The following is a 25,667-nucleotide window of genomic DNA, read 5'->3' as shown; positions in this document are numbered from 1 at the left end:
CATGTTCGAACAAGGAGGCCTACAAACCTGACTCAGTTACAGCAGCTCTGTCAGGAGGAATGGGCCAAAATTCACCCAACTTATTGTGGGAAACTTGTGGAAGTCCTCCCCAAATGTGTGACCCAAGTTAAACAATTTAAAGGCAATGCTACCAAATACTAATTGAGTGTATGTAAACTTCTGACCCACTGGGAATGTGATGAAATAAATAAATCGCTCTCTACTATTATTCTGACATTTCACATTCTTAAAATAAAGTGGTGATCCTACCTGACCTAATACAGGGAATTTTTACTAGGATTAAATGTCAGGAATTGTGAAAAACTGAATTTAAATGTATTTGGTTAAGGTGTATGTAAACTTCCGACTTCAACTGTAGGTAAAACAGCAAGTGTGAAGGGGCATTATTGTGCTTACAGGCTATAAGATAGGTGAGATTCTGCACGTGGGCTAATAGAAAAGAGGAGAGACATGACGCCCGTAGAATAGGAAAAGATGTGAATTATATTATGCTTACTGTATGAAGTTAAAGAGAGCTAACTATTAAGACCTGCTTTACTGACTGAACCATTGTAAACTACATGACATTTGTCACATCATACATGAGCAACTATCAGGTCAGCCAACAAAACAACGAGGGGGTGGCGTCTGCGATAACTGGGGAGTAACATGAGACAAAAAACCTAGGCTGTCACTACTGTCACTGGGAAAATGTGGTTGAAACAAAGAAGCACATATATATTTCCTGCTTTTCACTCAGGCTTCTCAGCAGACCACAATGATGGGAATTCAGGTGAGATCTTTAGGTCCTCAGTCTATGTGGAAGAGAAGATGGAAGCATCTGTTCCCCAGATACAGAGGCCAGGCTGCTTTACTCTCTCTCCTTTATCCATCATCACTGAAACATGGCCTTATCCAGTGGTATAGCGGAGGGTAAACGCACACAAACGACGCTTACGCACCTTTTTTGTTTACATTTGTATATTTTTTTTTTAATTGAACCTTTATTTAACTAGGCAAGTCAGTTAAAAACAAATTGTTATTTACAATGACAACCTACCCTGGCCAAATTCTGACGACACTGGGCCAATTGTGAGCTGCCCTATGGGACTCCCAATCACGTCCGGATGTGATACAGCCTGTAATCGAACCAGGGACTGTAGTGACGCTTCTTGCACTGAGATGCAGTGCCTTAGACCGCTGCGATGATCACAGAAAAATGCATTGAAAATATAGTAAGCAATACTTTCCCCATGAACAGAGATCAGCTTTTACGCACCATATATATATATATTTTTTTACACTACATCACAGGTCTCATCCTATAGCTGCTGCAGAAGTTAGATCTGAACCATCTTCTTGTGGGGGTCAAAGACGTATCTCTTGAATCGGAGGTTGATGCAGATTGGCTGAGAGTCTGTCTTGGCATCATCCTCTTTGGCTGGTTCCCTCTTAGCCCCACCCTTAACTCTCTTCTTGGCAGAGGAGGAGAGGAGCTGCTTAGTCTCTAGACTGAGACCCTCTGAAGAGAAGAAAGAAGGAATAGGGAAGAGAGGGAGAGATAAAGAGATCATTCATATTAGCATTATAATTGCTGTTAGTTTATACAAGTCATATTTCCCCCCTTTAAAAAAAGTCTTCACATATCGTTTGTTTATTGGATAGGACAGAGGAATTAAATATGTATACATTACCAGTCAAAAGTTTGGACGTCTACTCATTCCAGGGTTTTTATTTATTTTTACTATTTTCTGCATTGTAGAATAATAGTGAAGACATCAAAACTATGAAATAACACATATGGAATCATGTAGTAACCAAAAACGTGTTAAACAAATCATAATATGTTTGATTTTAGATTCTTCAAACTAGCCACCCTTTGCCTTGATGACATCTTTACACACACTTGGAATTCTCTCAACCAGCTACACCTGGAATGCTTTTCCAACAGTCTCGAAGGAGTTCCCACATATGCTGAGCAATTATTGATTGCTTTTCCACTCTACGGTCCAATTTATCCCAAACCATATCAATTGGGTTGAGGTCAGGTCATTTGATGCAGCACTCCATCACTCTCCTTCTTGGTCAAATAGCCCTCACACAGCCTGGAGGTGTGTTGGGTCATTGTCCTGTTGAAAAACAAATGATAGTTCCACTAGCCGCAAACCAGATGGGATGGCGTATCACTGCAGAATTCTATGGTAGCCATGCTGGTTAAGTGTGCCTTGAATTCTAAATAAAATCACAGACAGCGTCACCAGCAAAGCACCCCCACACCATCATACCTCCTCCTCCATGCCTCACGGTGGGTACCACACATGCGGAGATCATCCGTTCACCTACTCCGCGTCTCATAAAGACATGCCGGTTAGAACCAAAAATCACAAAGTTGGACTCATCAGACCAAAGGACCGGTCTAATGTCCATTGCTTGTGTTTCTTGGCTAAGCAAGTCTCTTCTTCTTATTGGTGTCCTTTAGTAGTGGTTTCTTTGCAGCAGTTTGAACAAGAATGCCTGATTCACACAGTCTCCTCTGAACAGTTGATGTTGAGATGTGTCTGTTACTTGAACTCTGTGAAGCATTTATTTGGGCTGCAATTTCTGAGGCTGGTAACTAATGAACTTATCCTCTGCAGCAGAGGTAACTCTGGGTCTTCCTTTCCTGTGGCGGTTCTCATGAAAGCGAGTTTCATCATAGCGCTTAATGGTTTTGCGACTGCACTTGAAGAAACTTTCAAAGTTCTTGAAATTTTCCATATTGACTGACCTTCATGTCTTAAAGTAATGATGGTCTGTCGTTTCTCTTTGCTTATTTGAGCTGTTCTTTCCATAATATGGACTTGGTCTTTTACCAAATAGGGATATCTTCTGTATATTCCCCCACCTTGTCACACCACAACTGATTGTCTCAAACGCATTAAGGAAAGAAATTCCACAAATGGACTTTTAAGAAGGCACACCCGTTAAATTTAAATGCATTCCAGGTGACTACCTCATGAAGCTGGTTGTGAAAATGCCAAGAGTGGGCAAAGCTGTCATCAAGGCAAAGGGTGGCTACTTTGAAAAATCTGAAATATGTTGTTTTGTTTAACACTTTTTTGGTTACTACATGTGTTACTACATGTGTTATTTCATAGTTGAGATGTCTTCAATATTAGTCTACAATGTAGAAAATAGTAAAAATAAAGAAAAACCCTGGAATGAGGTAGTATGTAGGTAGTATGTACCTGAATGTATAGTAAAAGTGACTATGCATATACATTTTATTCACTGCTTAAGCACACTCCGCCAACCCTGATGTCCTAGCCGTGTCTGAAACCTGGCATAGGAAGGCCACCAAAAATTCTGAAATTTCCATCCCCAACTACAACATTTTCCGTCAAGATAGAACTGCCAAAGGGGGCGCAGTTGCAATCTACTGCAGAGATAGCCTGCAGAGTTCTGTCATACCATCCAGTTCTGTGCCAAACAATTCGAGCATCTACTTTTAAAAATCCACCTTTTGAGAAATAAGTCTCACTGTTGCCGCTTGTTATAGACCCCCCTCAGCCCCCAGCTGTGCCCTGGACACCATATGTGAATTGATTGCTCCCCATCCATCTTCAGAGTTCATACTGTTAGGTGACCTAAACTGGGATATGTTTAGCACCCCGGCCGTCCTACAATCTAAGCTAGATGCCCTCAATCTCACACAAATTATCAAGGAACCTACCAGGTACAACCCTAAATCAGTAAACATGGGCACCCTCTTAGATATCATCCTGACTAACTTGCTCTCTAAATGCACCTCTGCTGTCTTCAACCAGGATCTCAGCGATCACTGCCTCATTGCCTGCGTCCGTCAAGACCACCCCTCATCACTGTCAAAAGCTCCCTAAAACGCTTCAGAGAGCAGGCCTTTCTAATCGACCTGGCCCGGGTATCCTGGAAGGATATTGACCTCATCCTGTCAGTAGAGAATGCCTGGTTGTTCTTTAAAAGTGCTTTCCTCACCATCTTAAATAAGCATGCCCCATTCAAAAAATKTAGAACTAAGAACAGATATAGCCCTTGGTTCACTCCAGACTTGACTGCCCTTGACGAGCACAAAAACATCCTGTGGCGTACTGCATTAGCATCGAATAGCCCCCGCGATATGCAACTTTTCAGGGAAGTCAGGAACCAATATATACAGTCAGTTAGGAAAGCTAAGGCTAGCTTTTTCAAACAGAAATTTGCATCCTGTAGCACTAATTCCCAAAAGTTTTGGGACACCGTAAAGTCCATTTAGAATAAGACCACATCCTCTCAGCTGCCCACAGGCTAGGAAATACTGTCACCACCGATAAATCTACGATAATCGAGAATTTCAAGAAGCATTTCTCCCCTACCCCGGCCAACAGCTCTGCACCCCCCGCAGCAACTTACCAAAGCCACCTCCCCTTCTCCTTCACCCAAATCCAGATACCTGATGTTCTGAAAGAGCTGCAAAATCTGGATCCCTACAAATCAGCTGGGATAGACAATCTGGACCCTCTCTTCTAAAATTATCCGCCAAAATTGTTGCAACCCCTATTACTAGCCTGTTCAACCTCTCTTTCTTATCGTCTGAGATCCCCAAAGATTGGAAAGCTGCCGCGGTCATCCTTCTCTTCAAAGGGGGAGACACTCTAGACCCAAACTGTTACATACCTATATCTATTCTACCCTGCCTTTCTAAAGTCTTCGAAAGCCAAGTGAACAAACAGATTACCGACCATTTAGAATCCCACCGTACCTTCTCCACTATGCAATCTGGTTTCCGAGCTGGTCATGGGTGCACCTGAGCCACTCTCAAGGTCCTAAACGATTTCATAACCGCAATAGATAAAAGACAGTACTGTGCAGCCGTTTTCGTCGACCTGGCTAAGGCTTTTGACTCTGTCAATCATCACATTCTTATCGGCAGGCTCAATAGCCTTGGTTTCTCAAATGACTGCCTCACCTGGTTCACCAACTACTTCTCAGATAGAGTTTAGTGTGTCAAATCGAAGGGCCTGTTGTCCGGACATCGGGCCTACTCTTTTCTCTGTAAATATCAATGATATCGCTCTTGCTGCTGGTGATTCTCTGATCCACCTCTACGCAGACGACACCATTCTGTATACATTTGGCACTTCCTTGGACACTGTGTTAACAAACCCCCAAACGAGCCTCAATGCCATACAAAACTCTTTCTGTGGCCTCCAACTGCTCTTAAATTCTAGTAAATCTAAATGCATGCTCTTCAACCGAATGCTGCCCGCACCTGCCCACCCGCCTAGCATCACTACTCTGGACGGTTCTGACTTAGAATATGTGGACAACTACAAATACCTAGGTGTCTGGCTAGACTGTAAACTCTCCTTCCAGACTCACATTAAGCATCTCCAATCCAAAATTAAATCTAGAATTGGCTTCCTATTACGCCACAAAGCCTCCTTCACTCATGCTGCCAAACATACCCTCGTAAAACTGACTATCCTAATGATCCTTGACTTCAGCGATGTAATTTACAAAATAGCCTTCAATACTCTGCCATCCGTTTTGTCACCAAAGCCCCATAAACTACCCACTTGTATGCTCTCGTTGGCTGGCCCTCGCTACATATTCGGCGCCAAACCCACTGGCTCCAGGTCATCTATCAGTCTTTGCTAGGTAAAGCTCGGCCTTATCTCAGCTCACTGGTCTCCATAGAAACACCCACCCGTAGCACGTGCTCCAGCAGGTATGTTTCACTGGTCATCCTCAAAACCAACACCTCCTTTGGCCGCCTTTCCTTCCAGTTCTCTGCTGCCAATGACTGGAACGAAATGCAAAAATTACTGAAGCTGGAGACTTATATCTCCCTCACTAACTTTAAGCATCAGCTGTCAGAGCAGCTTACTGATCACTGTACCTGTACACAGCCCATCTGTAAATATTACACCCAACTACCTCATCCCCATATTGTTATTTATTTTTTTCACCCCAGTATCTCTACTTGCACATCATCATCTGCATGTCCATCACTCCAGTGTTAATGCTAAATTGTAATTATTTTGCCACTATGGCCTATTTATTGCCTTACCTCCCTAACCTTACTATATTTGCACACGCTGTACACAGATTTTTCTATTGTGTTTTTGACTGTACATTTGTTTATCCTATGTGTAACTCTGTGTTGTTGTTTTTGTCGCACTGCTTTGCTTTATCTTGGCCAGTTCGCAGTTGTAAATTAKAACTTTTTCTCAACTGGACTACCTGGTAAAATAAAAGGTGAAATACAAATATATATTAAAAAAATAAACATCTGTGGCATTGTGTTGTGTGATAGGAGTGCACATTTTAGGGTGGGCTTATGGTCCCCAGCACAAGGTGCACCTGTGTAATGATTATGCCTTTTAATCAGTTTCTTGATAATCCAGCCACCTGACAGGTGTGGCATATCTTGGAAAAGGAGAAATTCTCCCCAACAGGGATGTAAACAAATTTGTGCACAAAAATGACATAAATAAGCTTTATGTGCGTACAGAATATTTCTGGAATCTTTTATTTCAGCTCATGACACATGGGACCAACACTTTACATGTTGCGTTTATATTTTTGTTCAGTGTAGGAAGGTGTTCCTAATATTTGGTATACTCTGTGTATGTGATCTGGAGGCAGCAGCTTAGACCGCTACACCACACAAGTCACTTTTAAAAACCTCCACACCACTAGTCCCATTCTTACTGCTCTATAGTGGTGACTCAGGGTCAACAGTACATCTGCTCTTTACACTGACGATGACAGAGATAGGAGATGAGAGACAGAACAGATAGATAGTGATCCTCTCTCTGCTCTACTTAAAGAGTGACAATGCTGGAGCCACTGTGGTCTGCTGAACCTGAACTGGATCGCCAACCTCAGCCTCCTGATCCTGCTGCTGATAGAGTGAGACAAAGGTCACAGTCCTGCCTCACGGTCCTATTCCATGGTCATGTTTCATCTGACATTTACGGTCCAGATTGGGCATCCAATCACACATGCAACCTTGTCCCACCAGTCATTGTCTGCTTAACTTATTAAGCAGTTGTGGTCTTGTCTCACGGTTCCCGTTTCACGCTCAAGGTCGTGAAAGAACCTTGACTCTGTCTCTCTGTCAGGGTTCTGTGTGGCGGTTCTGTTCTGGCTGACATTTATTGTGGTGTCTGACAGTCCTCAGGCGACTGGGCGCGTGCTGTGGATTCCTCTGGGGCATCTCTTCCTGTGTGTGTGGGCGCGTTTGACATGTTTGTTTGCTTGTTGTTCCACTCACGTAAAGGTGAGAAATGTTCCCTGAGCAAACCTTTGCACTGGCTGACCTCATCTACCCACATCACATGGTGCCACAGAGGAGGTTGTTATGGTTATGCCAGTGAGAGGGTTGTTATGGTTACAGGCCAGGCAGAATGAATCTCTGATCTACAGAACTCACTTAGCCATAGCTCACACCTCTCACACAAATGAATCAGTGTGATGTCATTTCAAATAAAATCCAGTTCATCAATGCGTGAACTTTATTTTTTGTTGTAAATGTGGTCAGCACACACACACACCMCTTATTCAGCATAATTACAAAAAATACTCAATTATCCTCCTAAAGCTGTCACCACAAACGTATAACAAGTAGTTTTTTTGCATTAAACAACATAATGAAAATGTATTTTATCCTTTTAATTACAGGCTGACATATCACATAGACAAAGTAGAGGTCCGATGTATGTATGAACTCACGTAAGTCGCTCTGAATAAGACCGTCTGCTAAATGACTCAAACGTAAAATGTAACCTGAATACCCGAGAGGGTCTGGATTCATAAATCTAACTTTTCCCTCGTGTCCAGGTCGGGTCCTGTTTGATTGTCATTGGGTCTATGCAACTACAGCTGATAGACCCGAGTGGACCCATAGCCTATAGCCAACATAAGAAGACCTATTTGTTAACCAGACGATCAACTTGGTTGATAAACATATTTTTATCATCACTCGATCCAATCGGGTACAGGCCGGGTCTAGGTCTGTTTGTCATCAGACCTGATGTTCTCGGGTCCGTTCAGGTCCCCATTTTTTAAAAATATTTTTTTTATAATTATTATTATTATTATTTAAATCGGGTCCGATTGTCCTCGGGTCCAACCTTTTGGAGCCGAGAAAGACCTATACTTCAAAGTCTAAATGACAGCTATCCCCCTCCTCTGCTCCTTTCCCTCAATCTGTCCATCTCTCTCTCCTCCTCTAGAATAGCTGTCTAGTGCCAGGCTGCTGGCCCTAAGGGGCTTGTAGGGGATGAGTTTGGGGTCAGGGCGGGTTGCGGGAGGGAATTGGACAGTAGTGTGTGTGAAGGAGGGGGGTTGTGAGGGGTCTGGGGGGCATTCAAAGACTCACTCAAAATCTAACTAGCCCTCTTTTCCTTTCTCTCCCTCACTTTCTCCATTTTGAATCATATGCCCTGAAGGGGCAAAAAACAATGAGCGAAAGGGAGCACACACAAGCACACCCAGAGTAGCGAGAGGTCAGAGGTCAGAAGAACACACAGCAGAGGGCAAACTATGAGAGTGAATGAGCAATGAGCATGCTGAATGTCTTCAGCCAAGTATGTCAGTGTATATATAAGAGCATGTTTGTGAGTGTGTACGCCAGTGTGAGTGAGTTAAGGTACGGTTCTCTTTCTAAATGTTTTAGTGTTCTCTTCCTGCCGGGCCCAGTGTGGAGCCTATCTGTGGGTCGGAGGTGAGTGGAGCGACAGAAGGTAAAATAAACAGGGTGCAGACTTCCCCCGGAACCAGAGCTACCCCCAGAGGATCCTGGAGAGGGATTCCCAGCACACCACATCCTGATCCTGACAACGAACGGACCACGGACAACCACGGGAAGTAGAAGAAGGAAAGACACAGCATAATGAACGGCGGCCGTGTGCAGTACTGCTGAGTGTCAACGAAGGGTGGTGGCGTTTCAACATGTACAAACGGCAGGAAATTCATATAAAATGGCTGACATCTGTTGGTCAGATGTGATCATACGCTGCTTTAAACCGATCAGCAGCGAGGTCTGTTTTATCATTAACACATTCATACAGGCCCATCCCTACGTACCTGGCACCCGGATCTTAAACTTCCCGCTCTGTCCGAAGCCGCCCTCGATGATCCCCGCCTCGCCGGTCGACAGCGTGACCTTTAACCCCACAAACAACTGCAGGTTGGTCTCCTTCTTGAAGAGATTTCGGCCAATCACAGTGTAGTCGTCTGTCACCTGACCAGAAGAAGGAGGAGACTTGAGAGAGGCACCAATGACAGATAAAACAAAATAGAATTATTGTAATGCAATACGCCTAAATAACATTATCATTAAATGAGCAGCTTCCTGTAACAAATACAAGCAAATATCATACAAATAGCATTATTAACTAACGTTCCAGCATATCCCTTAATGATTTGAGGCAGACAGTATAAGAGGTCAGTGTGTGTTTGTTTTTCATGTTCCTCTCTCTGATCTAACACACACTGCTGCATGATCTCCTGTGTTGCCATGCTGCCACTCTGTCGCCATATTGAGTGGTGGGGGGGGTGGCTGACCCCAGCATAACACTGTTTTGTCCCCTGTCCCAACCCAACGCTGCTATGAGCCACATTCCCATAGGACTGCCGTCTGTCTGTCCTCTCATTCCTCTTCACATTTTTTCTTCTGTTTTGTATCTGTCCATCAGAGACTCTCTCACCCGTCACTGATCCGATAAAGGGAGGGCACCGCTCTTTCCCTCGCTACTTCTCCCCCTTTGTCACTTCCATCCCTCGCTCACTCTGACGTTCGGTTCTGACTGATGCGTCACCGCTGATAAGCTACAGTTGGTTAAAATTATACTTGTATTTTAAATGTATGTTCTGTCCTTGAGCTGTTCCTGTCTATTTTTGTTCTGTATTAGGTCATGTTCTATGTGGACCCCAGGAAGAGTAACTGCTGCATTTGGAACTGATAACGAGGATCCTAATAAAATAACCCAGTAACTAAGGGATGACAAAGTCATATCTCAAACTCAGATATATGTCCTGTTAGAAAAACAAAAAACAAATAGGACATCCTCATTCTGGGAGGGGAACCCACGTCACAAGACCTGAGTCTGACCTCACAGGGAGAGGATCAACCTCAGGGTCAACGACCTATGTGTAACAGCCTAACAGCAATAAAACTTGTCCACACACTTGACCTCTGACCTGTGAGTGATCCTGAGAGAGGGTGCGTACTGTGTACACACAGACACGCTGCTGGCTGCAGACAACACTGAAACAGACAGACAGGCAGGAGCAACGAGGCAGATAAGACTCTTATGAGTCAAAAGGGGAAGATAAACTGAGGAACAACAGAAGAGTCAGAGAAGATGTGTTGAATTAAATGACAAAATAAGTAATTGAAGATATTACAATAGCGAGATTGAACCAGGGAGAAAGACGGTAAAGGTGAGAGATCGAGAAGCATAATGGATTGAGGACTCAAAGAGAGAGAGAAAGAGAGATGAGCGTGAGAGAGCAGGGGCCAGAGTGAGGGCCTGGGGGAATGCAGAGAGCCATGGTGGATATATTCCTGTGCCACTCAGGTCCAAACAGCACCAGTCTGGCTGTCTGGCTGTTGCCGCTGGCGTCAGGGGGACACACGCCTGTGTCACAGCCCAGCACACGCGAAGGCCCTGCATTCTTCTCCACGCCGCATCGCCGGGACTCTGTGTGTGTGTGTGTGTGTCCACAATTCGAGCTCAGTCCCTGAAAATCTCTCCAGTGCCACCAGCAATGAGAAACATCCAAACAAGGACCAAAAGACAGGAAGGAGAGGGGGAGGGGGGCAGAGGAACAAGGACCAAAAGACAGGAAGGAGAGGGGAGGGGGGCAGAGGAACAAGGACCAAAAGACAGGAAGGAGAGGGGGGGGGCAGAGGAACAAGGACCAGAAGACAGGGAGGGGGAGGGGGGCAGAGGACCAAGGACCAGAAGACAGGAAGGGGAGGGGGAAGGGAGCAGAGGAACAAGGACCAGAAGACAGGGAGGGGGCAGAGGACAAGGACAGAGAGCCAAGCACGAAGACTGATGGGAGGGGTGTGTGTGTGTGTGTGTGTGTGGTGTACAGACTAGTAGGGGAGTGAGGAGGTGGAAGATGTGTCTGTGTGTGGCAGGGGGTCCACTCACCCTCTCCACCTGTCCCTCTTGTGTTTGGTCTTGTAGATACGTAGTCTGGGTAGTGTAGTCTCAGAGTAGCTCTTCTCCTCAAAACCCTCCAGCAGACGCCCTGGAACGCCAGTCGGCACGCGTTGGCGTGAATGTCTGTGTCCAGCTTGGAGCCAATCCCCAGGCAGAGAGTGGGACATGTAACCGGACGCTCAAACTCCAGCAGCGCCACTGCTCCGGGTCTTGTCCGCCCCGCCGGCCTCCCGTTGGCCAATCACATACTCATCCTGGTGGAAGTACTCCCGGTCAAAGAGAAGGGTGTGTCCAGGGGTCTAAGGTCTGGCTCAGAGGCGTGGGGGTCTGAGGTGGGTAGCTGGGGTTCCGTGGTGGAGGTCTGGTGGGTCTCTCCAGGGCAGACCGAAGAAGGTGACCCTGGCCATGACAGTCTCATGTCCCACGGTGATGTGGAACTTGGCACGGGTGGCCAGGGAACCCTTGAAGTAGCCAATCTTTCTGACAGAGATGAGGGCTGCGTGGAGGGTGTGTAGGGAACCAGGGGTACACACCACCCCCCGTTCGAGCAGTTTAGGGTCAAACTGGGTCACACACACGCCCACCCGGTCACCCTGCATGGCCCCGGCCACCGGCCGCCGGAACATCTGAACTGACTTCACTTTCTTGGTCACCTAGGGGTTAAAAGACAAACACAGAGAGACTATCAAACTCTAACTCATCAGCTCTATTGATTGTTTGTGAAGGTTAGGTATACAATTGACAGATTATGAAGTATGAACATGTTCAGTATTACACTGAACAAAAATATAAAATGCAACCATTTCAATGATTTTACTGAGTTACAGTTCATATAAGGAATTCAGTTAATTGAAATAAATTCATTAGGCCCTAATCTATGGATTTCACATGACTGGGAATACAGATATGCATCTGTTCATCACAGCTACCTAAAAAAGGTAGGGGCGTGGATCAGAAAACCAGTCAGTATTTGGTGTCACGACCATTTGCCTCACAGTGTGACATCTCCTTAGCATATAGTCTTCAATGGCTGTGCAAAGTTGATGGATATTGGCGGGAACTGGGACACATACACGTTGATCCAGAGCATCCCAAACATGCTCAATGAGTGAGATGTCTGTTGAGTATGCAGGCCATGGAAGAACTGGAACATTTTCAGCTTCCAGGAATTGTGTACTGATCCTTCCAACATGGGTTTGTGCATTATCATGCTGAAACATGAGGTGATGGCGGCGGATGAATGTCATGACAATGGGCCTCAGGATCTCGTCACGGTATCTCTGTGCATTCAAATGGCCATCGATAAAATGCAATTGAGTTCGTTGCCCATACCCCCACCATGGGGCTCTCAGTTCACAAAGCTGACATCAGCAAACTGCTCGCCCACACGCTGCCATCTTCCCAGTACAGTGGAGCTTCCCTGAGATGGATTCTGACAGTTTGTGTAGAAATGATTTGGTTGTGCAAACCCACAGTTTCACCAGCTGTCCGGGTGGCTGATCTCAGATCTTCCCACAGGTGAAGAAGCCGGATGTGGAGGTCCTGGGCTGGCGTGGTTACACATGGTAGGCTTATGGTAGAGAAATTAACATTACATTTTCTGCCAACAGCTCTGGTGGCCATTCCTGCAGTCAGCATGCCAATTGCATGCTCCCTGAAAACTTGAGACATCTGTTGCATTGTGTTGTGTGACAAGACTGCACATTTTACTGTGTCCTTTTATTGTCCCAACACAAGGTGCACCTGTGTAATTATCATGCTGTTTAATCAGCTTCTTGATATGCCACACCTATTTTGGCAAAGGATCAGAGAATGAGAGAAATAAGCCTTCTGTGCGTATGGAATATTTCTGGGATCTTTTATTTCAGCTCATGACACATGGGACTAACACTTTACATGTTGCTTATATTTTTTGTTCAGTGTATAACAGAATAATCTTTGAGTGTTGTTTTTATGTTGTGAGTGGGTGAGTATGGTCGGTGTGGCCTAACCACAATTTTTCTCTGACACTGAATGCTGAGACTACCTGCTGGTTTATCCAGGGTTCTGCCGCCACCCGGTGGAGGATGTTATGATGACACCAGTTGACAGTAGGTTCAAGATAATAAACTGGGCTGGCCTACAAGTGTGAGTGACTGCATCTGGTCTAAATTAGCCAGGTCCTGTACTGCCAATACCCCAACCCTCCTCCCCAGTCTCCCCAAAAACACAGACACATCCTCCACCCCCATCCCTCCCTCTCTCCTCTTACAGTCAACTTCTGAACTTCCCAAAAATTTCTGTTGCTTTTATCTTCTACTCCAGCCATTCAGGTCATCTGAATCAGGGCTCTTCTACTACATCAATGATTCTCAACCTTTCTGAAAGCAGGGACTACCATCATGCTATAGTCTCTTTATAGGATCACATCAACTAAAATTAAAACAAATTAAATTGGCTAAAGCACTCTAATGTTCTGCAATGTCACAAAGAACAGTTTCTGGTCTATAGACATGGGGGATTGAGGTTGAGAACCACTGATCAAGACTTCTTTTAGTGGTCATGTACATCAGTGTTCTGTGGTAAGTGACCATACCTTGAGCGCAGGGATCTCCACAGTGTCGTTGACAGCCAGCGCCCCCTGTAGGATGGTTCCAGTCATGACTGTGCCCTGACCACGGATGGAGAAGCAGTGGTCCACAGCCATCAGCAGAGCTCCCCCCGGATCTCTGTGAGGGAGGTACGTCTGGCTCTTCAACAACTAGGACAACACACACACACACACACCACAGTCAAAACTGCTCTCATAACATTGTAACGTCCTTGTAGGCATGAGTGTGATTCAGAGTCACACACAGAGAGCCATATAGTAGTGTTGAGTGTGTATCCTGTGGTTTCATCAACACTTCCTGACAGTGTCTCTTGTGATTTAATTATAGGGCAGAACCCCTGACCTGACAGTGTCTGTCATACCTCTTTGTTCTGTAAGAGTGACCTTTTACTGAATCATACTGTATGTATCATTGAAGCCTTCTACATCAGTTAGAATATTAAGCCAAACTGCTAATAGCGCAGGCACTTCCTGGGGCACCAGTGTGTCCAGGGTCTTTACCTCTATTAACTCAGGCACTCCATGGGGCTCGTCTGTTTCAGGGGCCTCAGGACCACCAGGCTTTGCTGACAAGGCAATCACAGGACAGTCTTTAAATCTATCCAACAGGGGATGAAACGAGAGTTAGAATTATTGTGTGTGTGTCATAGACATTAAAACCAGAAGACAGTGATAGCATTGATGTCATCCATTTATTCCTATGCAAAACTCGCGATGGCGCATGAAGCTGGTAGTATTTGAATTTGAAGCATGCCATTATTGCTGAATGAGGCTGAATGGCACCCCAAAAAATAGCTAAGGATCATAGTGAATGTGGCAATAAGTAGCAAAGGATCATGGTCGATGTTGTCGTTTTCATCCTGCCTTAATGTCTATGGAGCCTCCTAATAGCCTGCCGGCCATGATTGGTCTGTGTCAGCACCTGATCCTGTGTGACGACAAATGTAGTAGTCAGAATGTATCACTACTTAATTCAATATCTTGATTTGTTGCAAACTTTTAAATAATTCACAGTGGGGATCGAACTTGATCATAATAAACACATTTTAGAGCACAAAACAGTCGTCTAAACCAAATGTGTTTGGCAATACTGGCGATCGTAATTTACAGGCTTTCTAGGTCAGACCTGGGCCCATATCCACAAAGCATCCCAGAAACATTCTTAGAATCATGTTAAAACCTGTTCAAAGACCAAAACAATCCCAACTCAGCAGGTTTTAGGATGATGTTAAGACAGTGCCCAGACAAAATCAACCCCATAAAAGTTTATCTCAGCTGGTAATCACAACAGTTGAGGTACCACAAAGGAAAGATAGTGATGAAGCTCATTGACATGTTGCAAATTGGGGAATAACCAATCCTGATGAGGCGTCGCCAGCTGTGAACTCTATAGCACATGTTTAWTCAGACAACCACAATGAATGTGAATGTTCAAATATTTCAATGGTAAAACGTTTCATATCATTTCCGACTGACACGATCACTTTGCCTACTCTTAATGATTGCTTAATATGTTGGCATGCATAAACTTTTTTTAACCAAATCTGATGGTTGTTAAAAGCAGAATTTTGACAATACCATTATATCAACACACTCGTCACTCCTGTTTAACATATGTACATCGATTTGGCACAGTAGGCATCAATGTCACTTGCTGATAATGTTGCATACAATGTTTGAAAGGTCTATCATTTTCATCAAACAATCAAAGTTAACATAAGCCCTAGATTCCTTCAATTTCCCAACTTATAGACATGCCCAATTAGACATATTTATTAGCCTAGTGGTTCTACGTATTTAGGCATATCATGTGTAATAGGCCTCATGTGAAATCATTGTCAAAGACAAGAGCATGAAGGTCTACATTATTTATAGATTTATCATATAGAAATATCAAAACATTTTTTCAACAACTCCAAAGCAGTTGCATGTGGTGCAGGAACCACTGACTCGCTGCATTTTTCTATTATCAAGACACCTGCTGGTAACTATTAAGCGGTTAGGACAGCTTGAGGCGTCCTAAATAATCTGTCGACTTGGTATCTCTTATGACTAAAGCCCTTCCTGCATAGCTTTCATTTTTACCCATAAGAGTAGGAGTAAAATGTCTCTATTCTCAGCACTTAGGACAAATGTTTTCCTCTGAAATGCATTGTGGATACAGGCCCAGAGCTTTGGCACCGTTAGGTTGCTAAATAGTAGCCGACCAGCAGAACTGGTGACTTCACGCTCCAGAAAGGACACTGGGGCCCTGGTGTGTGTGTTACCTGGTGTTCTCCAGTGTCTTGTGCAGTCTCTTGGTCATCTTGTCGATGGCGGTCTGTCTCTTGTTGTGCTGCAGCAGGTCAGTCTTGTTGAGAATGACCACCATGCGGGGGCAGGTCAGCTCTCCTATCAGCAGACACTCTGCTGTCTGGGTCTGGACCCCCTTCACCACGTCTACCACCAGCATCATCAAGTCTATGATTTGAGCCCCTGAAACACACACACTCACTATTAGACTTTTATGTATGCTATATGGCTTGTCTATAATAAACACCCCAGTCCAAAACTACTGCAGTGAAATGATTGTGACCACTCAGCACTACATGGTTACAGCTTACCTACACAGGGCCCAAATGACCAGTCATAAGTTGAGCAACAAATGGAGAAACAGCAACAGACAACCAAGAATAATAATGAAGAGAGGGAGAGAAGAGGGAGGGTACAAAGGGTAAAGATGTAGAGAAGGGAGAAAGGCTAGATGGCTGAAATTTGAGCCCAAGCTCACTTGGTTGTCTTTCCTCTCCCTCTTTTCTTTCCTTCACTTTGGCAGTCTTTCTTTCCTCTGCCTCTCTTTGGCTTTCTTTCTTTCCTGTGCTCTCCCCATTGGGGACAGGAGAGGAAGTTTGTTACATACCCTGATCCTCACACCTTCCTTCCGCCCTAATCCACAGCATGTGCCATCCACAGGGAAACACTGGCTTTATATAGCCAACTACCAGCCATATACACTGACTCAGGCCACACTCCCACTGTGTGTGTGCTCTCCTTATCCTGCTTTCCTTCAGTTTCAATCTTCTTCTCCCACCAATGCATACCCTCACCTCTCAGCCCTGTCAAAGCAGTCTCCACTTACAGCATACATAGTAAATTCCTTACCTAGAAATAATAAAACAAAAATAATAAAATGAGGATAAAGCCAAAAAACACTCCTCAGGAGTGAGGAGAGAGAGAGAAAGGGAGATTGTAGCAAGAAAGAGAGGGGGAATGACTAAGCAGGGTTTAGCTGGGGCGTAAGGAAGTCTCTCTTGTCTTCCTAGAAACTTCTACCCATTCCTCCTCTCTCTCTTCCTTGCCAAGCCACATGCTAGTGGAGGGGCCAGTCAACCAGTGTGTAACCATGTAATGGCTGCATTAAATGGTTGAGTCAAGAAATAATGTATTTTTGTATCAGGTGTATGTGTACTCTTTATTCTGCAGTCCCAGTATGTTCCCATTTGCCATTATTGAAGCTGGCTGTCAAACTCATGGCTAGAGTACCAGGAGCTGTCAGACAGCTGACTGGACAGTTGAAATATGTCACTACATGTCATGTACAGTCATTTAGTGTGAGTGATGGGATCTCCACCGTTACGCAGGTGTCAAAACCTGAACATTTGCTGTTTTGCTACTATGGTTAGGGTATCGATTTCTCTCTGCAGTAATATGATATTCTCCTCATTCACTTCTCTCACCCCCAATAATGGTGCGAATGAGGGACGCATGTCCAGGACAGTCCACCAGCGTGAACTGCAGGTTGTCGTAGCCGTGGCCCCCGGGGTCCTCCCGAAGCTGCTCGGGGAGGTCCACGTTGAAGGAGGAGAAGCCGAGATCCAGTGTGATGCCTCTCTCTCGGGACTGGGGGTTCTTGTCAAAGGCAGCCGTGGACGCTGTGCTGCTGAGCGCCCTGGCAAGCGACGTCTTCCCGCTGTCGACATGCCCAAGTACCCCCACATTAAAATTGAGGGTCTTCGGGTGGTTGTTGCTCGAGTCTGCCATGACTGGTAGCTAGCTAGCTATCTGCTCCTGTCGCAACCGCAGCAGCTAACGTTAGCGTTACTGGCTGGGCCTTGAACTCTAGTTACGTTCAGTAGGTTAATGACACAACGATTGACAACATTTACAACAAACTAATATTCATTCAATAAACTAATTCATTGAACTCCTTACGTTACAATGAATTCATATGTTTGATGAAATATAGGTAGCTAAACACAAACGTAGCTGTCGCGCTACACAAAACTTTTCTTTCAACTTTTCTTCCTGCGTATCAGTAAAAACAGTCCTCTGAAAATTATGCCAGTGTGAGTAACGTTTTATTCCCTCTCACAAGTAGAGGCTACAAAATCATGATGTGTGAAGAAAATATCCGTCTAGAATTCAAAACGAATTACATTTATTAAGCAAACTTTTTGATAAGAGAGTGTAGGCGATGGAATGCAATCACAAAGCCAGGAATTAATCTCAAATTATGTACTAGTTTCCGTAAAGTCAAAGTGACGTGAACACAAGCGGAAATAAAAGCCAAAAGGAGGCGTGGTGGTTTTTGTATGAGTGAGATTGACAGTTCTTCTATCCAATCGCTTTATTACAGAAGAGCGTAATTGTCCAATAGTGTACCTCTTAGAGCTAAAAAATGAACTTTCGGGTGGTATTTCCTTCAACTTCCTTGGTAACCCACATGGAAACAGTTCGTATCATACCTCACTGAAACAGATCGCATTTGTTTGTTTTGTTTTACCGCGCCAATTCTAAAGGTGAAAAAATAACGATCAGGAAGTGGGCATTTTTGTTTGCATTTGTTGCTTTCTTATAAGACGTTCACAGCCATGAAGATCGAGGAAGTCAAAAGCACCACGAAAACCCAGCGCATCGCGTCTCATAGCCATGTGAAAGGACTCGGGCTAGACGATGCCGGGAACGCAAAGCAAAATGCGTCAGGTCTTGTTGGACAGGAGACCGCAAGAGAGGTATTAGCAAACGAGATGCCAAGCTAACTAGTTAACGTTATATCAAAAGTAGGTTACGTTTAGTTATTTAGCTAGCCACTGTATTTCAGAATTTTTATTTATTTATTTTATTTCACCTTTATTTAACCAGGTAGTCAAGTTGAGAACACGTACAGAACAAATCACGTTACTTCGTATTGCATTTTTCTTAGATGTATTATTTATTATTCTATTCCTCATTTTCAATTAAACAACTACCAACTGGGCTTGGCAAAGCCAAGTGTATTTTTTTTAATGGATGTTCTGTACTTTTGTTTTCTGTCAACAGGCTTGTGGTATCATTGTGGAACTGATCCGCTCAAAGAAGATGTCAGGAAGGGCAGTTTTACTTGCTGGACCTCCCGGTACAGGAAAGGTAGACAAGATGTTACTGCAGTACTTCAATGATACCCCAAAGTCTTAATTGTGAAATGTCTGATATGCTTACTGTGTCTCCTGGCCTCCACAGTAATAGAAAGAATACAACTTGAGAGACTTTGACCAACCATACTTTGCACCATCTCATTCCCCCCTGCAGACCGCCCTGGCTTTGGCTATGGCACAGGAGCTCGGCAACAAGGTGCCCTTCTGCCCCATGGTGGGCAGTGAGGTCTACTCTTCTGAGATCAAGAAAACAGAGGTGCTGATGGAGAACTTCAGGAGGGCCATAGGTGAGGGGCCACACACAAACACAGGGCCACTGGGAATGGATCACACGCTAGTGCTGAGCGAGTTGTGCTTTTTTTCAGTTCGATTATGTAAAAAACTATCCCAGTTTTTGATTTCAGTTTCACATTTTTGGGGGGACTTTAAAGCTGCAGTATGTAACTTTTTGGGTGACCTGACTAAATTCACATAGAAATGTGAGTTATAGTCCTATCTTTCTCATTGAAAGCAAGTCTAAGAAGCGGTAGATCTGTTCAATATGCGCTATTTCTATGCTTCCCGTTCGTAATTGTTTAGTTTTTGTGTCTTTTAATTTCGGTTTTTTTACACCAGCTGAAAATACAAAATGTTTGGTTATTGAAAATATAAACTCAGCCGAAAAAGAAACATCCTCTCACTGTCAACTGCATTTATTTTCAGCAAACTTAACATGTGTAAATATTTGTATGAACATAACAAGATTCAAAAACTGAGACATGAACTGAACAAGTTCCACAGACATGTGACTGACAGAAATTGAATAATGTGTCCCTGAACAAAGGGGGGGTCAAAATCAAAAGTAACAGTCAGTATCTGGTGTGGCCACCAGCTGCATTAAGTACTGCAGTGCATCTCCTCATGGACTGCACCAGATTTGCCAGTTCTTGCTGTGAGATGTTACCCCACTTTTCCACCAAGGCCCCTGCACGTTCCCGGATATTTCTGGGGGGAATGGCCCTAGCCCTCACCCTCCGATCCAACAGGTCCCAGACGTGCTCTATGGGATTGAGATCCGGGCTGTTCGCTGGCAGAACACTGACATTCCTGTCTTGCAGGAAATCACGCACAGAACGAGCAGTATGGCTGGTGGCATTGTCATGCTGGAGGGTCATGTCAGGATGAGCCTGCAGGAATTGTACCACATGAGGGAGGGGATGTCTTCCCTGTAACGCACAGCGTTGAGATTGAGCTTGTTGTCATTGCAGACAGTCTCAGTCTACACACCGCCCCAGATCATGACGGACCCTCCACCTCCAAATCGATCCCGCTCCACCCACCAGTACAGGCCTCGGTGTAACGCTCATTCCTTCGACGATAAACGCGAATCTGACCATCACCCCAGTGAGACAAAACCGCGACTCGTCAGTGAAGAGCACTTTTTGCCAGTCCTGTCTGGTCCAGCGACGGTGGGTTTGTGCCCATAGGCGACGTTGTTGCCTGTGATGTCTGGTGAGGACTTGCCTTACAACAGGCCTACAAGCCCTCAGTCCAGCCTCTCTCAGCCTATTGCGGACAGTCTGAGCACTGATGGATGGATTGTGCGTTCCTGGTGTAACTGGGGCAGTTGTTGTTGCCGTCCTGTACCTGTCCCGCAGGTGTGATGTTCGGCTGTACTGATCCTGTGCTGGTGTTATTACACGTGGTCTGCCACTGCGAGGACGATCAGATGTCCATCCTGTCTCCCTGTAGCGCTGTCTTAGGCGTCTCACAGTACGGACATTGCAATTTATTGCCCTGGCCACATGTGCAGTCCTCATGCCTCCTTGCAGCATGCCTAAGGCACGTTCACGCAGATGAGCAGGGACCCTGGGCATCTTTCTTTTGGTGTTTTTCAGAGTCAGTAGAAAGGCYTCTTTAGTGTCCTGAGTTTTCATGACTGTGACTTTTTAATTGCCTACCATCTGTCAGCTGTTAGTGTCTTAACGACCGTTACACAGGTGCATGTTCATGAGTTGTTTATGGAACATTTAACATGCATGGGAACAGTGTTTAAACCCTTTACAATGAAGATCTGTGAAGTTGTTTGGATTTTTACGAATTATCTTTGAAAGACAGGGTCCTGAAAAAGGGACGTTTCTTTTTTTGCTGAGTTTATTTCACAGCGGTTTAGATGGTACAATGATTCTCTAAACATTGCTTGTTTTCTCACATAAAGGCGGACTGTTATAATTTTAGCAACCAGGAAACGGCAGAGCGATTTCTGCATATAGAGCTGCTGCTTAAAGCTGTCTGACAAAATCACTATTTTAGTAGTTCTTCAAAGTAAATAAGGCATACTTTATGACTGCTGAATACCAACTATCAATCACTTAGGTCATGTATTTTCAGGTAGAGATATCTCAAAGCAACTGCTCTCTATCCCTCTCGATTATGCATTCTTCTCTCTTTTACGTAGCAGGCGTAAAAGAAACACAGACCGGACAAGTAGACGCGCAATGGATTATGGTGATTGTCGTTAATTACCACGTTTTAATGTGTAAAACTGTACTGAACAAAATATAAACTCAACATACAACAATTTCAAGATTTTACCCAGTTACATTTCATATAARGAAATCCGTGAACTGGAATAAATGAATTAGGCCCTAATCTATGGATTTCACATGACTGGGCAGGCCCACCCACTGGGGAACCAGGCCCAACCAATGAGAATGAGTTTTTCCCCACAAAGGGTTTATTACAAACAGAAATACTCTTCAGTTTCATCAGCTGTCCGGATGAAATCTCGCAGGTGAAGAAGCCGGATGTGGAGGTCCTGGGCTGGCGTGGTTATACGTAGTCCGGTTGGACGTACTGCCAAATTCTCTAAAACGACGTTGGAGGTGGTTTATGATAGAGAAATGAACATTAAATTCCCTGGCAACAGCTCTGGTGGACATTCCTGCAGACAGCATGTCAATTGCACTCTCCCTCAACTTGAGACATCTGTGGCATTGTGTTCTGTGACAAAACTGCACATTTTAGTTGTAAAAAAAGAAAAAGAAAATCCTCAGCACAAGGTTCACCTGTGTAATGACCAGGCTGTTTAATCAGCTTCTTGATATGCCACACCTGTCAGGTGGATGGATTACTTTGGCAAAGGAGAAATGCTCACTGACAGGGATGTAAACCAATTTGTGCACAACATTTGAGAAAAATAAGCTTTTTGTGCATATGGAACATTTCTGGGATCTTTMATTTCAGCTCATGACACATGGGACCAACACTTTACATATTGCTTATATTTTTGTTCAGTATATGTAGAATATTGGCCCGTTGGAAATTACAACTCCCTACTACATCGCATAGTTTGGTCATGATCTGATTTGTCTGCACAAAAAGCCCACCGGAAAAAAAAGAAAAAAAAATGGAATTAAAATAATTGAACTGACGTCGGTCGAGTAGTTGTTTTAAAAAACAAACATTTGGTTAATCGCTCAGCACTAACACACGCTCATAAGCTTGGGCCAATTGGAGACCAGATAAAGCTGCACCCTTCATTCACCTGCTGCACCACCATCAGAATAGACTCCAGGTGTTCTCCTCCTGCTGGACAGAAGCAGGACTAGGGGAGGGTATCAGTGTGGCTGACACTGGGGAGGATGGCCTTGGAGATGGATTGGGGAAAGGGGTTTGTTGGAGTGTTGACATTACCTGTCACAGAGAAGGAAATGGAGTGTGGGTTGAGAGCAGAGTGGTGGTCACCACAGAACACACAAGTTTTACGATGGAGGAAAATGGCGGGGTACATTCTGAGCCTGTCGACACCCCCCTGATAAGAGCCCTCTGACAGATGGTCTCTCCCTCAGAAGTGTCCCCCCCCTCCTGCCACTCACACACCGGGAGGCTGTATGCAGGAGGAACAAGGGCTACAGTGTGATCACATTACAAAGAGAGGACCATGCACTGTACACACACTGTCTCACATTCTCCAATAAATGATCCACCAGGTAGACCAAAAGATGTGGCGTTTTTATTGATTCAAGAGGTTTTACAGAGTCTTCATTCAGTGTGTGTGACCCTGTCCTCCCCCCTCCAGGGTTGCGTATTAAGGAGACCAAGGAGGTGTATGAGGGAGAGGTTACAGAGCTGACCCCCTGTGAGACAGAGAACCCCATGGGTGGTTATGGGAAGACCATCAGCCACGTCATCATCGGACTGAAGACTGGCAAGGGCACCAAGCAGCTCAAGGTCAGGCACGAGTCAGAGGCTAGACCAGTCCATATAGAAGTTGCCCATGTGTCTCACTGTCTGTCTCTGTGTTGTTTTTGTAGCTGGATCCCAGTATTTATGAGAGCCTGCAGAAGGAACGTGTGGAAGCGGGAGACGTGATCTACATTGAAGCAAACAGTGGCGCCGTCAAGGTATCGGTACACTTCCACTTATTACAGTACACTTCTATACAAACACTCGCTTTGGAAAGGCTCCCATACACAAATTACACATTTGCAATGGCTCAAACATTTAATTCCAGAGTAATTGTAAACGGAGTAAGTACACAAACTAAGAATACCCCCCAAATAAAACAACACTAAAAGAACAGTGCGCTCTCCTCCTGGGTTTTATTCTCCCTATCTCTCCTCCTGGGTTCATTTCTCCCTATCTCTCCTCCTGGGTTTTATTCTCCCTATCTCTCCTCCTGGGTTTTATTCTCCCTATCTCTCCTCCTGGGTTTTATTCTCCCTATCTCTCTCCTGGGTTTTTTTCCGATAATAATCTCTCTCTGGGGTTTTATTCTATCTCTCTCGTATTCCTAATCCTCGGGTTTTATTCTCCCTATCTCCTCCTGGGCAGTTCTTCATGCCGGCTCTGTTTCATCTCTCTACTGTAGCATTCCTTCAGCTCTTCATGCCCTGGGTTCTATCTCTCCTATTCTCTATTCTCCTCCGCTTCCTCTGTTCTGGTGAACGACTTCATGGCATAGTTTGACGCTTGTGTTTGACGGCTTCTTTAATCGGTGCAGGTGGGCGAGGGTGTAGGTGGGACGGGGGGACAGGTGGGCCTGGGGGTGTAGGTGGGACGGGGGGGACAGGTGGGCTGGGGGTGTAGGTGGGACGGGGGGGACAGGTGGCTGGGGGTGTAGGTGGGTCGGGGGGACAGGTGTGGGCTGGGGGTGTAGGTGGGACGGGGGGGACAGGTGGGCTGGGGTTTAGGTGGGACGGGGGGGACAGGTGGGCTGGGGGTGTAGGTGGGACGGGGGAAGGTGGCTGGGGTGTAGGTGGGACGGGGGGGACAGGTGGGCTGGGGGTGTAGGTGGGACGGGGGGGACAGGTGGGCTGGGGGTGTAGGTGGGACGGGGGGGGACAGGTGGGACGGGGGGGGAAGGTGGGCTGGGGGTGTAGGTGGGACGGGGGGGGACAGGTGGGCTGGGGGTGTAGGTGGGACGGGGGACAGTGGCGGGGGTGAAGGTGGGACGGGGGGGACAGGTGGGTGGGGGTGTAGGTGGGACGGGGGGGACAGGTGGGCTGGGGGTGTAGGTGGGACGGGGACAGGTGGGCTGGGGTGTAGGTGGGACGGGGGACAGGTGGCTGGGGGTGTGGGGGACAGGTGGGCTGGGGTGTAGTGGGACGGGGGGGAGGTGGCTGGGGGGTGTGGTGGGACGGGGGTGACAGGTGCTGGGGGTGTAGGTGGGAGGGGGGGGGACAGGTGGGTGGGGGTGTAGGTGGGACGGGGGAGGTGGCTGGGGTGTAGGTGGACGGGGGACAGGTGGCTGGGGTGTAGGTGGACGGGGGCCTTACATTTGTTGCTGTTGACAGCCTCCTGACTCTCTTTCATCCCCCCGCCTCTTTCATGCCTTCCTTGAGATGGCATGGAGTCCAGTCATACACCTGTCTCACTCCTCCCATCCCTTCTTTTTGTTCCTCTATGAAGTGATTGGCCTAGTTTAGCCACCTGACCACTCTGATGGGATTGCCTAGTTTCAGCACTGACCACTCTGATGGGATTGGCCTAGTTTCAGCCACCTGACCACCTCTGATGGGATTGGGTTAATATTTGATGCCTGTGTTCTGTGTTGAACGATTCTTCCATGTGTGGGGTGTGCTCAGAGACAAGGTCGGTGTGACACATTTGCCACAGAGTTTACCTGGAGGCTGAGGAGTATGTGCCGCTGCCTAAGGGGGACGTCCACAAGAAGAAAGAGATTATCCAAGACGTCACGCTACACGACTGGATATTGCCAACGCTAGACCACAGGTACACACACACAGTCTCCCTAGACCACAGGTACACACCACAGTCTCCCCTAGACACAGGTCACCACACAGTCTTCCCTAGACACAGGTACAACACACGTCTCCCTAGACACAGGTACACACACACCGTCTCCCTAGACCACAGGTACACACACAGTCTCCCTAGACCAAAGGTAACACACACCACACAGTCTCCCCTAGACACAGGTAACACACCAGTCTCCCCTAGACACAGGTACACACACAGTCTCCCCTAGACCCACAGGTACACACACACAGTCTCCCCTAT

At 45.8% G+C, this 25,667-nt stretch overlaps 1 protein-coding gene and 1 pseudogene across 1 annotated transcript in view; one reads left to right on the top strand and one right to left on the bottom strand.

The window, feature by feature from the left end:
* Window positions 1-998: 998 nt before the first annotated feature.
* Window positions 999-17,888, bottom strand: LOC111970106 (selenocysteine-specific elongation factor-like; annotated as a pseudogene).
* A 572-nt stretch (window positions 17,889-18,460) lies between these two features.
* The window catches only part of LOC111970107 (ruvB-like 1), a 14,459-nt gene continuing 7,252 nt past the window's right edge, over window positions 18,461-25,667 (top strand). Inside the window, 5 exon segments of the mRNA XM_023996624.2 lie at window positions 18,461-18,761; window positions 19,069-19,155; window positions 19,318-19,450; window positions 23,224-23,375; window positions 23,459-23,548. Of these exon segments, the coding sequence (XP_023852392.1) occupies window positions 18,621-18,761; window positions 19,069-19,155; window positions 19,318-19,450; window positions 23,224-23,375; window positions 23,459-23,548 (603 nt within the window). The 5' untranslated portion in view covers window positions 18,461-18,620.

This window comes from Salvelinus sp. IW2-2015, linkage group LG11 (assembly GCF_002910315.2).
Source record: "Salvelinus sp. IW2-2015 linkage group LG11, ASM291031v2, whole genome shotgun sequence".
NCBI lineage: Eukaryota > Metazoa > Chordata > Actinopteri > Salmoniformes > Salmonidae > Salvelinus > Salvelinus sp. IW2-2015.
This window is presented reverse-complemented; position numbering and strand designations above follow the sequence as displayed.